This window comes from Doryrhamphus excisus, linkage group LG6 (assembly GCF_037039965.1).
Source record: "Doryrhamphus excisus strain RoL-2023G ecotype Guam linkage group LG6, RoL_Dexc_Guam_v1.1, whole genome shotgun sequence".
Taxonomy (NCBI): Eukaryota; Metazoa; Chordata; class Actinopteri; order Syngnathiformes; family Syngnathidae; genus Doryrhamphus; species Doryrhamphus excisus.
Window position 1 is genome coordinate 17,520,589 of NC_136362.1, and position 17,363 is coordinate 17,537,951.

General features: G+C 39.2%; 3 protein-coding genes across 6 annotated transcripts; 2 read left to right on the forward strand and 1 right to left on the reverse strand.

Annotated features, from left to right (window-relative positions):
• The first annotated feature begins 4,147 nt into the window (after nucleotides 1-4,147).
• LOC131125092 (uncharacterized) lies at nucleotides 4,148-8,699 on the forward strand. 4 transcript variants are annotated; one of them, XM_058066263.2, is made up of 7 exons: nucleotides 4,148-4,268; nucleotides 4,579-4,679; nucleotides 7,388-7,416; nucleotides 7,492-7,567; nucleotides 7,638-7,772; nucleotides 8,109-8,206; nucleotides 8,274-8,699. In XM_058066263.2, the coding sequence occupies exons 2-7, from the start codon at nucleotides 4,586-4,588 to the stop codon at nucleotides 8,559-8,561; spliced, it is 720 nt and encodes a 239-aa protein (XP_057922246.2). In that variant the 5' UTR covers nucleotides 4,148-4,268; nucleotides 4,579-4,585; the 3' UTR covers nucleotides 8,562-8,699. The 4 variants fall into 4 exon arrangements, with proteins under 4 accessions (XP_057922246.2, XP_078647690.1, XP_078647689.1 ...); XM_078791564.1 differs by lacking the exon at nucleotides 4,148-4,268 and adding an exon at nucleotides 6,913-7,196; XM_078791563.1 differs by lacking the exon at nucleotides 4,148-4,268 and adding an exon at nucleotides 6,913-7,185.
• Nucleotides 8,700-8,764: 65 nt separating this feature from the next.
• sf3a2 (splicing factor 3a, subunit 2) lies at nucleotides 8,765-12,439 on the reverse strand. Its single transcript, XM_058068409.2, has 8 exons — nucleotides 12,341-12,439; nucleotides 11,714-12,017; nucleotides 11,587-11,633; nucleotides 11,367-11,476; nucleotides 9,870-9,919; nucleotides 9,647-9,787; nucleotides 9,511-9,579; nucleotides 8,765-9,443 (listed from the first exon to the last, which is right to left on the reverse strand). Exons 2-8 carry the CDS (start codon nucleotides 11,909-11,911, stop codon nucleotides 9,180-9,182), a joined length of 879 nt encoding a protein of 292 aa, XP_057924392.1. The 5' UTR covers nucleotides 11,912-12,017; nucleotides 12,341-12,439; the 3' UTR covers nucleotides 8,765-9,179.
• A 230-nt stretch (nucleotides 12,440-12,669) lies between these two features.
• Nucleotides 12,670-17,295, forward strand: plekhj1 (pleckstrin homology domain containing, family J member 1). The gene is made up of 6 exons (XM_058068410.2): nucleotides 12,670-13,025; nucleotides 13,266-13,333; nucleotides 14,340-14,406; nucleotides 14,492-14,582; nucleotides 14,935-14,998; nucleotides 16,397-17,295. The coding sequence occupies exons 1-6, from the start codon at nucleotides 12,932-12,934 to the stop codon at nucleotides 16,487-16,489; spliced, it is 477 nt and encodes a 158-aa protein (XP_057924393.2). The 5' UTR covers nucleotides 12,670-12,931; the 3' UTR covers nucleotides 16,490-17,295.
• Nucleotides 17,296-17,363: the final 68 nt, after the last annotated feature.

Sequence of the window (17,363 nt, forward strand, 5' to 3'; positions counted from 1 at the left end):
AAATGACATTTTATGGAAGGATGGTTGGATGGAGAAATGGGCATGTGGGCAAACGATTGGAGGGAGGGATGTATGCACATATGGAAATACAAACGGAAGGATGGATAGAGGCAAGAAAAGGACAAACAGAGACAGGGTTGGATGGACAAATTTAGACAAAGACTGATGGAAGGATGGGTAGATGGAAACATTGGCAAATGGACAGAAGATGTCACGAAAGAAGGGATAGATGGAGAAAATAGCAGAAGGATGGAGTCACAGACAGAAGAATGGACAGACGGAGGGATGGAAAGATACATGGACAGATGGAGACTCAAATGGAAGGAAAGATGGCTCTCAGGTTGGTAAGATGACTGATGAGTGGAGGCATTGGGAAGAGGAAGGACAGACCGAAAGAGGATGGTATAATTGTACGGAATGAAAGAGAGATAGATGTTCATGGATGGATGGATGGAAGCATAGATGGAGGGATCGACAAACAGAGGGGTGCACGAATGGGTATTTCTTTCATTGGATAGATGAACAAAAGGATGTATGGAGCCAAGGAAGGTTGGATAGAAAGATGGTCGTATGGACAAAGTAATAGACAGTGGGAGGGATGGACAGGCGGAGAGGGAAATGAAATTTAAATGACTTGACCTCAGCATGACCTTCATCTGTGCTCCTTCTAATATGTTGTGCACTGTGATAGCCTTTGAGCTACCTTGTCTTCTGTCCTCATCTAACTGGGCCTCTCCTTGCTACGCTGACACCACCACTGTGATCATTCATCACGCTGCACAGCGAGGGAGGACGCACAACTGGGTCGTATGTGAGAAATGATCACATACAGTATCAATATGACTGTAATGTACATTACGGTTGAGCCTGTATGACTATGGAGGAGTACATGGGCACATTAGAGGGGTGCAATGCAACATGATTGAATTTTTGAGAGGTCCACATTGTTGTACATGTACAGCAATTATTATTCTTATTAATGCACAATGTGCTATATAAATACACTTTGGCACAAGTATTATAAAGAGCACACACATACATGCAGTAACAAATATTGCAGTGGCTATGATGGATGGAGGCTCTCTTGGCTATAAAGACCACTCAGCGGGGCTGCTTTACTGAACAGAGACCCCATGCAGGCTACAGGGCATGTCAGAGGGACGAGTAAATACAAATCTGATGGAAAAAAGAGCCCCCGTTGTGGAAGCATCGGACCAGCAGTGCGGCCCAACTCGGAGCCGAAGCAGATGACTGGACAGCAGGGAACCTCCAAGATCATTTAGGGCTATTTGATCACATCTCAAACTGACGAGTGCAAACTCTTCTGGAGTCTTGTCTGCATTATGATAGATAGTATTTCTGGGTTGTTGTTGGGTTTTTTTGCGGCTACACACTTTTGATTGTGTAGGTGTACTGAACACTTAAAATAATACAATAGTATTACAGTACCCATAATACAATACTGTCACAGGGGGCCAGAACTCAAGGTTTATTTTAGGTAGTGGGCCGAACATGGGTGTCAAGTTTGTATGTAAATTAGGGATGACCCATAATTATGGTACTGATAATTATTGACACAATATCAGGATTTTTTTTTCCGATCATGAAAAGCGGTAGAAAATGAATGAATGAATGAATGAATGAATATCGATATTTTAAAAATACTGTGTTAACAAAAACAATGAATATTTCATATGCACACTTTGGGCTGGTAATTTTAGAAGTCTCACTTCAAGTGGAAAACATTTTTTAAAAATAAAATAAAAATAATACTTTTTTTATACAAGCTATATGTTTTATGTATTGTATTGTATTGTATTATATTATATTATATTATATTATATTATATTATATTATATTATATTATATTATATTATATTATATTATATTATATTATATTATATTATATTATATTATATTATATTATATTATATTATATTATATTATATTATATTATATTATATTATATTATATTATATTATATTATATTATATTATATTATATTATATTATATTATATTATATTATATTATATTATATTATATTATATTATATTATATTATATTATATTATATTATATTATATTATATTATATTATATTATATTGTGCATTGTTGTGAATGTGAGTGTGAATAGTTGTTTGTCTATATGTGCCCTGTGATTGGCTGGCGACCAGTCCAGGGTGTACCCCGCCTCTCGCCCAAAGACAGCTGGGATAGGCTCCAGCACCTCACGCGACCCTCGTGAGGAAAAGCGGTAGAAAATGAATGAATGAATGAATATATTATGTTATGTTATGTTATGTTATGTTATGTTATGTTATGTTATGTTATGTTATGTTATGTTATGTTATGTTATGTTATGTTATGTTATGTTATGTTATGTTATGTTATGTTATGTTATGTTATGTTATGTTATGTTATGTTATGTTATGTTATGTTATGTTATGTTATGTTATGTTATGTTATGTTATAATATATATATTATATTATATTATAAGCAAATTCTTCATGAAATTGATGTAATTCAAATAGTTTTTGTTTTTTTAATTTTACTAGAATTATGTAAACATATGGGCTTTTAAAGGTTTAAACATGCATATAATATGATTATATCATAATAATTATATGCGAATAATATTTAATGGCGCTCTTTTGTGTGCACGAAGCTGATGATGCAGCTTGTTACCATGTGAAGGTGTGCCAGCACAGGTCCGACTATTAACCCAACATAGACATGTTCTGTTCCCTCCTCCTCCCAAATGAGAACCACCTGCCTTTGAGGCGCTCTCCTTCATTTTGGACCTCCATGATGAGAGTGAGAGTGAGAGAACACTCCTTGTTTGGACTAATGTCAGGGTCCGCTCCGGGGATCTTACATGAAATGTGGAATCTCAGCCTTCCCATACCCTCCTACAACTCATGGCCCGTCTCCTCCCTTCTGGAGCAAGCCTTAATATTTTTTAATTACGCACAGGAAACTCCTGTTACAAAAGACACTTTCTTCGTGGATCTGTAGGGGGAGGCTATGAGAACTTCCAACTCTCTGTGGCCTCTCCAGTGTGTGGGTGGTACATGTATCGCCTAACAAGCCGAAGATCTTGCCACCCATAGTTTTGGGTCACTGATGACACTTTCTCAAAGCCAAGATGGCTGACTCTGTACAGCCAAAAACCAGTCTTACAAGCAGTTCCTTTTCAGGTTTTATTATACTTATTATATCATTTTATACAGTTGGATCAAGATTTCCTCATGTCAGTACTTTTTTTTCAGCTTCAGTTCTTTTTTTTTGCTGCGGTGGTCTCTAACTGACAGGAACTCAAGCACTATTTGTTATCTTTAGGCCCAATAAGTCCATCTGGTTTTGGTTTGGCTCTCAGAGATCGCCCCTGGAGATGTGGATGGAGGGGACTACGAGGTGAGGCGGGGCGGTGCAGGGGCAGTTCCAGGAGGCTTTTTTCCCCCCTCTCTCTCTCTCTCTCTCCTCCTAAATTGAATTTCTCACCATTCCAACCCAGGCCACGAACCAGGGATCGAGCGAAAGCTTGCATCTGGCTTCCAACCCTCAGGCTTCTGAAAAGCTTTGCAAAAAAATATTTGGAATAAATCAATATCACCTGTTTTGCCAGGAGTCTGCTACAATGAAGAAACTTTATTTTTAACTTATAATAGCTGGAGTGTTTCACAGCAATATCCACTTTATGTTATGCATGTGTCTATTTGTCTATTTGCATTTACATTATTTTGTTCTATTTATATTTCAACTGTACTTTTAATCAATATTACATTTCAATTAAGAGTGTCACAAGATTAAAACATGAAAAGATTTCTTTGATGTCTCATGGACAGAAATAAATTAATTAATTAATCACACAATAAACGAAAATTAACTGAATTTTTTTTAATTTTATTTAGGACCTAAAATGCCACATCATAGACTGCTTTAACATGGTCCTCCAAGTACATTGGCGTACTCTGCTGGCCATTTAGGGAACAGCAGGCTTGTTTTAGCTTGCAAATGTACTGTGACTTCTCTCACCTTGTCAGCCAACAATCCCGTGTTGTGATTTGACGGCTGCATAGCACGTGGTGACGTCACAACACAGCGCCAGTCAACGCCTCTGACTTGACACTTTTTTTTTATTCTAGTGCTGCACCTGTGCTTGGCTGTCAGAGAGCTGTTCACATTGTGAGCGCCACCGCTGCCGAGGAGGGGACAACGGCTCTGTGACAAAGGTCCCTCGAACACAGCCCCTACATGTCGAATCAGGTAGGTACTTGTTTCACTGAAAGGTCAAATTTTAGACATCATCATGGAAGACGCACAGTATTGTGATAGTACTGCTCTATTGTGTTGATTTGTGCTGTTGTAGGCATCCATTGGTCTTATTGGTGTGGTTTTTTTCCACACATCTATTTATAGTGGTGCCAGGACATTAAGTCAATGTCATGAAATGTCATGACGGCCTCACAGCGGTTTAATGTAAATGTCACAACGTGCTTGTAGGATTTTCAATGTAAGATTTTGGGAAGATCCTTCAGGAAATATCAACAAATCCGTCTATGTCATTGCACTGCAGGGAAGACATGGAGGAAAGCTATGAGACTTTTGAAGAAGAGCTTGGACCACCAAGAGAAGATCCTCCTCCACAGAAGCCTGTTCGACAGCTCCGAAGACCAGGTGGTGGCACACACACACACACACACACACAGTATAAATCTGTCTATTGTATACACACCATTGCAAAACTATTAATACCTGGGAGTCACAGCTCTGGAGTAATATGATCCCAATCGTCCGGTACAACACAGTGATGCAGAAATGGTTGCCGCATGAATCTTTTCACCACTCAGACATCAATAATAGCCTTCATTTCACCTCACATTTGTGTGACAGAGTGTAACGTACTTTTAGCAGTAATGTTCTGTTCTGCACCGCTTTTGCACAACAAGACTAAAATCATGCTGTTTGGTAACAGCAGAAAGGACACGCACCAGCAAATACAAATAGACGGTGTGGACATTGAAAGGGTGAAAATAAATTTCTGGGGATCACAATAGATGAAAATATGAGCTGGAAACCTCATATTATAAATATACAACATAAGGTGGACAGAAATATTTAAACAAAGCAAAATTTGTTCTCAATCAGAAATCACTCCACACTCTTTATTGCTCTCTGGTTCTACCATATCTTACTTATTGTGTGGAAATATGGCGTAATAACTATAAAAGCAATATTCACTCGCTAAATGTACTGCAAAAAAGGTCAATAAGGATAATTCATAATGCCGCCTACAGAGAACATACTAACTCCTTATTTCTAAAATCACAAATACTTAAACTTGCTGATATAGTTAATCTTCAAACAGCTAAAATAATGCATAAGGCTAAAAATAGCCAATTACCTAAAAATGTCATCCAATACTTCTCTACAAGTGAGGAGAAATATGATCTCAGGGAAGAAGTACATTTGAAACACTTATATGCTAGGACTACGTTAAAAAGCCATAGCATTTCAGTATGTGGAATCAAACTATGGAATGGATTGAGTAAGGACCTCAAACAATGCACAACGATGAGCCAATTCAAGAAACAATACAAGCAGTTGATGTTTGCTAAATACAAGGATGAAGAGTCTTGAACCAGTCATGATGTGCTATATATATATATCACTACATTGACACTTACTATGGTACCCATTATGTCATTGGATGGTCATATCACCTCCTACTTTGGTACGAGGTACATTATTAAAGAAAAAAAAACCTTAAACCGTATTATGGAAAGCAGGAAGTGAACAAATGTAACAGTTACTGATTGTAAAAGTACCAGATGGAGGGGTAGGATTTAATAAGCTTTGCTTCTTCCTACTCCTTTTGGACATGTGGAACTGTGAACTGATTATGGGATGCACTCAATTGTAATCTGATGCATGTTCAAATGAAATAAAACCATTACCATTACCATTACATTTGCTAAGATTATTTATGCTTAATCCTCATTAGGGCCGCAGGAGTATGCTTGGAGCCTGTATAAGATGACTTTGGGTGAGAAGCAAAGTACACCCTGGACTGGTCGTTAACCTGAACTAAATGTAATAAAAAGTAGGCCATATGAAATTAGTTAAGTGTATTACTATATTTAAATTCAGAGGAACAAGTAGTACAGTTTGGAGTTCAAACTGGGGAAAGAAATGAAAGGCAAAACCTGGCGTTCAAACCATCATCATGTGTGAAGTTAGAAGATACTTTACTCATTCTCAAAGAAGACATAAAAACTGCATCAGTTGCACCAAGCGTCTTAATACGGCCCACCGAGCATTTCCTTATTACTTTTATGAACATTTATTATGAAAACTGTAACAAAATAGTCAGATCTGTAGCTTGTAGAAAAATGTAATCCAAACAAAAAGTCACGACGCACAGAGTAAACTACCTCCTGCACTATGTGGGCATACAAACAATATGCAATATGCAATACCCATGCCTAAAAAATGCCGGATAGCTTGTGGTACTTTCTCCCAATATTTTGCCGTTTCTGTCGCATTTTTGCATGATTGCAAAACATGTTGATTAGGTTGTCGGCGAAGCCGCACGATTACGTTAGTTACACATTCAGGAGATCAGGAAGACCTGGCCTACCCAGCATGCCTTGCAGGCATTTGAAAATAACAGTTTTAAGTCAGTTGTTGATTTATGTGCTGCTTTAACTTGCTGTAGATGTGTTGTGTTTGTATGTCGTACTGCTTGACACCACCTATGTATAGATGGCCCCTCTGCCAAATTTTTAACCCAATGTGGGTTGAGTCAAAACATTTCAAAACTCCACTTTTTCTTTATTTTTGTTTTTTGTGATGTCCTTTATTTACATTCTTTTCATACATATCTTGTGTGAAATGTCACTTCCTAAAGATTGACGTTATTCCTCTGGAAGAAGATCCTTGCCCTGTTGAAACAGCCAATCATTACTACACAGATGAAGGCATTCAATCATAAGTGATGACGCCTGCAACATTTCCACATAGACAACTACCGTTAGACGCCCCTGCACAACCGGAAGCGCCATTGTTCCATTGAAGGAAAAAGCACTCCAGATCATGATGGCACCCCCTCCACTGTGCTGTACTTTAAATACAACCATCATGATGTCCACGGGCTTCATTGACTGCAAAGGATTTTTTCCAAGTATTAAATTGGTGCTTGTATTTATTGTATTTATAATGACACAATGCTTTACTGTTAAAAGCCATATTTTTGTCAAAACCCTTAAAATGGAAAAGCTAGACTACAGTCATATTCTGAACATTTCAACCTTTCATAAGTTTACATAAATGTCCTGAAAAGACTTACCCTCTTTAAAATCTTCTCCATTAATCTGTCATTCCAGAAATGTACACCAACAGGAAAGTTAAAGAGGTTTGTACATAAACAACCATGTATTATTTTTATTATTACATTCTTACTTTTTCCTGTATGTTATGTCTGATAAAGGAAACATCCGGATTTCCTCAGCAACCAAAAGTAGAACCAAAGACCTTACCAAGGGAGGCAAGTGTGCCCAGGAAACGTGAGTGAATTCCTTAAATTAACTTTATTCAACCAAATCAAAACACATAATACTCTTTTTCTCCTTTCAGTTCCCTTATATAAAAGTATGTCCATCCAGAATCTGGCTCAGATTGAAACACCCTGGGAGAACGTCACACTCAACCGTTGTCTGTTTGTGGCCATTACTATCCTGGTGCTCACCTCGGGGATGCAGAGACTTCATGGTGAGCACACAGGATGAGGGACAAGACTACAGAAAGTTAACTTAGATATATTTTACAGTAGTCAGTGTCTAAATATCTGGCAACGCAAGTGAGTAGCAAGATAACCGCGTCTTGCCTTCATTCATGCGTGGTGGTGGTGGTGTCATGGTGAGAGGCTGCATGAGTGCTCTCAGCACTGAGGAGCTGTGGAAACATGAGGTGTACCCTGACTAGTCTTATATATTATTGCCAAGATTTATTTCTTAGAACTGTCCCTTGACAAGATATACTAAAGTACTTGTGAAATGTGAGGGGTGTACTCAGATGAACATGTCTGTGTGGTCTTTCATGTAACAGAGGCTCTGCGTGGTCAGGAAGTCACAGCAGAAGAGGAAGAGGTGGAACTGACTGTGAGACATCCATCCTTGTTACAACACCGAGGGAAACCACTACAGGTAGGGAGAAAAAGGATTGTTTTCGGGGTTAGTCATTAAAACACCTACTTTGTTTTTACGTTTTTAGCCAGAAACAACTCTGTGGGAAGTTTTGTTTTGGTGGCTGCCAGACCTTGATGATGATGACAATGGAAAACGACACATGAGAAAGGGAGGTGTCCGAAATAAACCAGTACCAGACAAAAAACTGATGAAGCAACGAGACGGGACATTAAAGAGCAGAAGAGCCAAGAAAGTCAAAGGTCAAGAGGCTAAAGTGAAGAAAGAGAAGGATGCATTTCAGAAGCATGAGGAAAATGAGGAGGTGGTACCCAACACAAAAACACAGGAAAAGAAAAAGACTCAAAAGGGATGATTTATCTTCCTTGGTGTTAACCAATTGTTGCAGTTTTTACCACAACTTCAAGCACTGGTGAATGTGGCTTGGCTGTCAATACAGCTAGATTTGAAATTTTATTAAAAGCTGTCAGATGTGCCCCTTATGTTGTTTTCGTGCTATACAGAAGCTTACCTTACACTCTATTAATCACGGTAAACTAACAATTCATTTGCACATAAAAATACTTAATCATGGAGTCAAAATTCCACTTTCAGCAATAAAACACATTTTCTACCATTTACAATATAAGAGTAACTATATGAATTTAGCTCACGATGTTAATTGGCAACTGCTATCCCAATCAGGTATCATGTTTAGCTTTTATTCTCACCTTTGAGGGCCACACAAAATGGTAAAAACACTGCAGTAGCAGTGCAGTTTCCCCACTCCCATAATCACTACCACACATATTTTTGAAAATACACAAGTCAAAACATTTTTCTCAACAGTATTTAATTACAAAATCTGTAAAACAAATGTCTTGCTCAATCATGGGTATCTTTTTACAAATGTGTGATGATATTTCGCCATAAAAACAAGAAATGTTTGTGTAGTCAAACATAATACAAGAAACACTAACCAGCTGGTAAGTTATTAATTGTTAGCCATTAAGCCCTCAGGGGGTGGCGGTCTCATTGGCATTGGTGGCATGGGCATCTGAGGGGGCATTTGCGGGGTACCGGGAGCTCCAGGGGGCAGAGGCGGCACCATACCACCTGGTGGCGGCGGGGGCATGGAGTCATTCTGTGGGCGAGGTCCACTCATGAGCGGCATGGGGCGCTTCAAACCCGCAGGAGGTGGAGGACCAGTGGGTGGTAGGAGCGCTTTCTCCATTTTGAAGTGGAACTGAAGGAAGAACTACGAGGAAAAGTACTACATTTAGCACACAGACTCACACTTTGTTATAAAGTCTTGTCGCTGGTACCTGTTTTGTTTCTCTGTTCCAGTGTGTCCAAAAGCGGCTCTCTGCTTTGTCTATTTCTCTACTGGGGACCTAAAAGACCCAAAATGTTAACATAATGGTATGTAAATAACAATGCACTCAAGCATTTAACAGTCACCTTGAAGGCAATGGTCTCATATGGTTCAGCAGCCAGTAGCAGGTACTGCCAGCGGCGGTCCGGGGGCTCGATGCGCTGTTCGTATGCAGACATGAAGCGGTGCCTGGGCCCAATACCTTCTGCAACTTCTGGGTAGTCAATCTGAAGGGTAGAGGGAAACATCCTAAACAGACCTACAAACAAAACAATCTGTTTTTTCGCAGCAAATATAATTTCAACCAACCTGGAATAGTAAAGATTGCTGCCCGGTCTCTGGATCTCTCTGCTTGGTTACTAAGGAAAAAAAAAAGACATCCACCGCAATATAAGATATAATATACACAATGTAAAGTACCACAGTTGTTACCACCTCCGCTTACCATGACAGTTTCGCTTTGAATATGTGGCCTGCCATATTATGACCTGACAACTTTGGAGTATTTTTTTAGGACCCTGAGCTGTCCTGCAAGGTGCCTGGTGTAAAAAACATGAAGTCCACCTTGAACAGTGCCTGCACTAAATATAAACATATAAATTATGGAGTTTGCAACAACTATGACCAGACAAGTCCAGTGGATCAAATTTGACTGGTTGGCGACCCCTGGTGTATGGTTATGAGTTCAACGTGAACAATTCTAATTTGAATTCAATTTCAGCAAATCTTTGGTTAATAAACTTGTGTATGGGTGAGTCTCCTGAAAGAAGTAGCCAAGAGGGTGCTGTCACTACAAGGGGCATGACACACAGACGAGAGTGATTTGATGATGATGACTATGATGATTTAAAAAATATATTGCATACAGATTCCAAACGCATTTTGCTACATCCAAAACATGTATATTGACCAAACTGACAAAACGACAACAGGAATACCTACACAAAAGAACTGTCCAACAACCCACCTCCAAAATTACACCAGAGCAAAACTGCCTTAAATTCCACCCGGTCCTCCTAGTATTCACACCTCATCCATATTGGTTCCAATGACCCCCAGACAAATACATATCTATAGCACTCTGGCCAATCCTCCCACACCCCTCCTCCCACTCCCTACACTCTCCCTCTCCTATAACACAGGTCCTACCCAGTTCACCTCCATCACTCAGTATGACATCGCCATCCATCCATTTTCTACCCCGCTTATCCTCATTAGGGTCACAGGGGTATGCTGGAGCCTATCCCATCTGACTCATCTAACGTAAAAGGCACACATACCACAGTGTAGAAACTGCCCTTCTCTAAATCACAAATGACATTCTTCTCACTTCAGCCTCGGACCACTACATCATACTTATCCTCTTAAACCTCACTAAAGCCTTTGACACCATCAGCCACTGCACTTTCGTCCACCCTCAACATCACTGGAACTGTACTCACCTGGATTTAATCATACCTCAATCACCGCCATCAATTCATACTCATCGCACGAGCATGCTCTGCTAAACTAATCTATAATAGAGGAGTTTCCTGTTTTTTTCGCCAACTTTTGCTGGTGTTTTAGGCCAAAGTTTCAACATTTAGTTCTGCATGGGGAGGAATTGGGTTGAGATTCCTGCACTATTGAGCCGCCCGCCGGGGGAAATACTTCCCCACAAGAACGATCCTTCACCTCAAGATGACATTTCATTCACATTATGTTGCTTTCCGCAAGATTCTGCGTTTAACATTAAGTTCCATTTTAATTGACCCATTATGTGATTATTTCCCCAATTCAATAGATGCACTAATCATTGGGCCATACCTTTATATCCTGGTCGACCAATTTTGACAAACTTCTTGACCTCAACTTTCACTTTTGCTGGGGCCGGCTGAGCTGGAGCTTCTTTGGCCTCTTTTGCAGCTCTCCGCGCTCTGAAAGCAAAACCATTTTAACTGTGTGTCTGCAAGCGTGAAAGAGATGTTGAAGTGTCCACACAAGTGTGTGAATTACTTGAATAATAAGGCAAAGATATGGAACTTACAGATTGGTCTGATGTTTCTTTCCTTGTGTATGAGCCAAGTAGCTTCCCTACAATAAAGAGTACATACAGTTATTACTGTACAAGATTATAAAGCACACATACACATAATATTGTCCAATATTCTAACCTCGTTGTTATGAAGCGTCAGGCAAAGTTTACACTCGTATGAGCCTAAATGATTCTTCATGAAGTAGGGATCTTTATTGATGTCGATGGTTTCCAGAGCCAGCTGGCGAAGCCGCTCTCGTCTGTCCCGATTGCTCTCCGAGGCGGACGCCACCCCGCCGCTTCCAGTTTTCCCTCCAGCTCTGTGTTGGAAATCCATTTTTGCACGGTGATGGACTCAAACACGCTTGAAGATGCTTGCACGGGGAAAGCCCAGGCAACACTGGACGACACTGATTCTTTCTTGATCTCCTAGGTTTGATTACCTAGTTGGGGAAAAATAGATTACTATAGATACATATATGTAATACAAGTGGCCATTGATACATATTTATTAGATGTGAACGAACCAGGCACGAGGCAGAATTATTTATTATGAGTCAACAAAATGTATGCTATAACAGAATGCAGGTTGTTGCATTACAGTAACTACTGAATTAAGTATGACAAAGCTAATGCTAAGCTAACAGCGCGGCTAGCTAGTAATGAACAGCTTCGAACAAGCAAAATTACAACAAAACGGTAGACATATGGACAGATAGAGTACTAGCATGGGAATTTATAACTAAACGCTGTTATTAAGACTTACGTTTACGGTGTATTGTTGTATTTCGCCGTAACATCAATAATGCGACAGATGGCTCACGCTAGCGATGACTGTCGTCAATGCGCATGCTCTGTTTGTTAATCTTCTTCGTGAACCGTCTCTTTATGCTGACTGTAATGTCTTATTGCGCCGTCTCATGGTCGGGAGGCTGCCGGAGGCAAAATATAAATTTTGTCAAACCGCGCAGTTATATTACAACTGAAAGTACACAAAAATCACATTGTTTTTTTTTTTTTAAAAACATCGTATATTGACAAATTATTTTGAAGAGCCATGGTTTTCTTAAAAGAAGAGTTTGGCTAAATTGACCCTTTCCAGATTCCGTACAATGACTCTAGAGGCGTGGCACTGCTCCTGATACAACCTTATGTATACCTTCAGGGAGACTTTCGCATTTTTTACCTCATAAATGACCAACAACACTCCATCACAACCAACAAACAACAGATAACAATGGAGATACTCGCTTAGCAACAAGTTTTTGTGGGCGTTCATCGAATGGCATTGTTGTGTTTCTAGCTGGGGCAAATGGCTGGGCTGTAGCGAGCGTGTGGTTGTAACCAATTGTTAGTGATGCGTTTCAACGAGAAGGAGATGGTACATTTAAGCCGCCAGCCGTCAGAAATGGTAGCTGAGCTGGGGATGCGAGGACCCAAGAAAGGAGACGGTAATCTGTTCAGATAATATTATTTCACCGTTTCGTGTGATGCAATGGTGACAGCTAATGCTAACATTAGCCCCAACACTGCTTCCTGTGTGCGTTTTAACCACATTACAGCATATATACAGTTCTTTACATATGATATGGTTTCACACGAAACTGGAGTGGAGAGACTTGCATCTAAGCATTGTCCAACAACTTAACCAAAGACATATGAATTCCTGTATGTTTTTGTGTGTGTTGCAGTTGTGAAGAGGCGGCTGGTGAAACTCGTTGTGAACTTCCTCTTCTATTTTAGGACTGATGAGGATGAAGTGAGTTTAAGTCATCCTTTTGATTTTCAAATGATTTGCACCTACTATTATTATTATTTTTATTATACTACAGTAAAGTCTCGCTATATCGATATCGGTTATAACGAATTACTGCTTATTACGATACTATTTTCATTTCCCGGCAAATTTCTAGTCTTTTATGATATAATTAGTTCCATTAGTACGATACCCGGTTATTATGATAATCCGGTTACTACGATGCCCTTTTCATCTCCCGCCAGCCAATTTGGTCTGCTTATATCGATACAAAAGCAGCTTAAATCAATCTTTGCTTAAGGATTTCAATACCAAAAAAGAACACGACGAACGGCTGCTTCCAGTCAACTTTATTTTTCACACTTCCACCACCAGAGCGCAGCACACACACCAATTCCCGCACTTCCTGGTTCACAGGTCATGCTCAACCCGCTCCACATAGCTGGCCAAACACATGCCTGCAACAGAAGAACCAACTGACATAGCATACACACCTATTCCAACGAAGACACAAGCGTACAAATACATGTATTTAATTGTGTTGTATTCAGATATCTTTTTATCGCTTGTTTCTGTATAATCACTGTTTTTCATATGTACATGCTGGCGTTCGTAGTTTCTCTCGTGTGTATAGATTCTATACACACGAGAGAAACCACGAACGCAGTTGGTTCTTCTGTTGCAGGCATTTGTTTGGCCTGCGAACCAGGAAGTGCGGGAATCGGTGTGTGTGCTGTGCTCTGGTGGTGGAAGTGTGAAAAATAAAGTTGACTGGAAGCAGCCGTTCGCCGTGTTCTTTTTTGGTATTGAAATCCTTAAGCAAAGATTGATTTAAGCTGCTCGACATTGTTCTATATCATAGAACAATGTCGAGTGCATTATTGCCCACTTTTAATGCAATTCGGCGCAGGATCGGATATATCGACAGTCCGGTTAGATCGATATTTTTTCCGACTCCCGACAATATGGATATAACGAGACTTTACTGAATTATATTTTGTCTCGTTAGCCTGTTGGAGCACTGCTGTTGGAGCAGTGTAGGGTGGAGAAGGAGGACAGCCTGAACTTTTCCATTGGTGAGTTGCAATTTCTGTATTTGTTAGTTTCCCAATCAGCATAAGTGATGTCAGTGACTTTGCATGAGCTTTTGTGTGTCTGTAGTATTTCTAGAAGAGGCGGAAAGGAAATATCTCTTTGAGTGTGATTCCGAGGAGCAGTGCAGCAAGTGGATTGACTCCATTGTCAAGGCCAGGTAATATTCCATCATGGTGCAACTGACACAAAAATGTTGAGTGTTTAATTTATAGAAAAGGTCTGGTGACTTTTGTTGACACCTGTGGGTATTTTGATACCTGGACTTTATTTTAAGATATGCAGTAAAGCCTCTTTTACAACTCCATCCTCTGAAGTTGTCAGTATGTACATGGCCTGGGCTGATGACATCATGAAAACAGGAACCTCTAACGTGACAGTTTGAATGCGTCTTTTCTCAAAAAAGTGATTTTTGTATGTATACAAAGGAGTACATTTAATTGTCATCTTATAGAAATCTCATAAAGTCAAATTTTTTCTGACCGTATTTTTGTGTCTCTTATTTCTGGAAGTTATGAGTTCATGAGGAGGAACCTCATTTTCTACAGAACTGAGATCCACAGGCTGACTGGCAAGGTAAATAAATACATATGTTCATATACAGGGTGTCCCAAAAAAAAACATGCACACTTGAAATAATGGTAAAGTAGGTGTTTATTATCATTCGTTCAATTTTCAAAATGTGATTGGGTTTAATCTGCAAAGTGAGTTAAGGGTGTATATAGTTTTTTTCGGGAGAGCCTATGTACAGTGCATCCGGAAAGTATTCACAGCGCTTCACTTTTTCTACATTTTGTCATGTTACAGCCTCATTCCAAACTGTATTAAATTAATCTCTTACCTCAAAATTCTACACAAAATACTCCATTATGACAATGTGAAAAAAGTTTTTTTTGACATGTTTTGAATTTATTAAAAATAGAAAACAAAAAAATCACATTTACATAAGTATTCACAGCCTTTGCTTAATACTTTGTTGATCCACCTTTGGCAGCAATTACAGCCTCAAGTCTTTTTGAATATGATCCCACAAGTTTAGCACACCTATCTTTAGGCAGTTTTGCCCATTCTTCTTTGCAATAAGTCTCAAGCTCCATCAGGTTGGATGGGAGACGTCTGTGCACAGCCATTTTCCGATCTCTCCAGAGATGTTAAATCGGATTTAAGTCTGGACTCTGGCTGGGCCACTCCAGGACATTCACGGAGTGGTTCTGAAGCCAATCTTTTGAGATCTTGGCTGTGTGCTAATGTCTACTGTCTATATGGTCAAGGTACATGACCAGTCTACTGAGGTCAAGAACGCTCTGGAGCAGGTTTTCATCCAGGATATCTCTATATATTGCTGCATTCATTTTTCCTTCTATCCTGACTAGTCGAATAATGGAGGCCACTGTGCTCATTGGGACCTTCAAAGCAGCAGACATTTTTCTATATCCTTCCCCAGATTTGTGCCTCAAGACAATCCTGTCTCGCAGGTCTACAGACAGTTCTTTTGACTTCATGCTTGGTGTTTGTGCTCTGACATGCACAGTCAACTGTGGGACCTTACATAGACAGTTATTATATTTCCAAATCATGTCCAATCAACTGAATTTACTGCAGGTGGACTCCAATTAAGCTGTAGAAAGATCTCAAGGATGATCAGTGGAAAAAAGATGCACCTGAGCTTCAATTTTGAGCTTCATGGCAAAGGCTGTGAATACTTATGTAAATGTGATTTTTTTGTTTTCTATTTTTAATAAATTCAAAACATGTCAAAAAAAACCTTTTTTCACATTGTCATAATGGAGTATTTTGTGTAGAATTTTGAGGTAAGAGATTAATTTAATTCAGTTTGGAATGAGGCTGTAACATGACAAAATGTAGAAAAAGTGAAGCGCTGTGAATACTTTCCGGATGCACTGTATATAGTGTAGTGTCTAAGTGTGGAAGTTATTATTGCAGATTTTCCCTTTTACTTGACTTTGTCCAAAGGATCCATTGGAACAGTACGGCATTTCAGACGAAGCTCGCTTTCAAGTCACAAATGGCCTGCAACATACGCCGAGAGACGCCTCCTCTATGTAGACCAGCACTGTGTCTGCAATCTTCTTTCTTTTCCTTTTGTAGTTCATCTTGCCATTCCAGACAGTACCAGCACTCCAACCTGACAAACAGTGGCATTCAAACTCCATAGTTTGTACACACATTTGTTTTTAGTTGATTTTTGTACACATCAAGGAGCTTTAGGAACGTGTGAATCTTAAACCGCTGATTTGGGGATAATGGAATAGTTGTCTTTGGTTTTTAGGCTGTTTAGTTAATATACTGTCATTTTAGATAATGTGATTTTTGTGAGTCACTTTTGGCTCAGTAATGGGATTTAGAAACTGCTGAGTTGAACCATGTGTTTAATTTGTTTTTTGTTTGTGAGAAAAATACCTTTGGTTACAAGTATGTGTTTATTGCCTTCTTGTCTTAACTACTTGGATTGTCAAAAGAAATACTTTTGCACATAGTACTTTACTTGGTGTTGATGGTTTATTTACTTGGAACATGTATGTTTCTATTGCACTTTTATTCATATGTCTTTGGTTAAGTTGTTGGACAATGCTTAGATGCAAGTCTCTCCACTCCAGTTTCGTGTGAAACCATATCATATGTAAAGAACTGTATATATGCTGTAATGTGGTTAAATTGTGATTTCCATATACAACAATCTTATTCATACTGAGGGTCATTGTTGCTGTTTTCCTTTGTTTCACTTTCTTAAACTTGTATTGCTTTTAACGTCTTCAGATGATACTCCTTGAAAAGTATGTGAAAGATCATTTCAGAGGAATAAGTTAATTTTAGATTTTGTGGAAACTGCAGGTTTATTTGAAAGTAATAAAACAATAAAGTTTATGATTGTTACAATTTTGAACACATTTTAATTTGTGACAAGATTTTAGTTTCATTG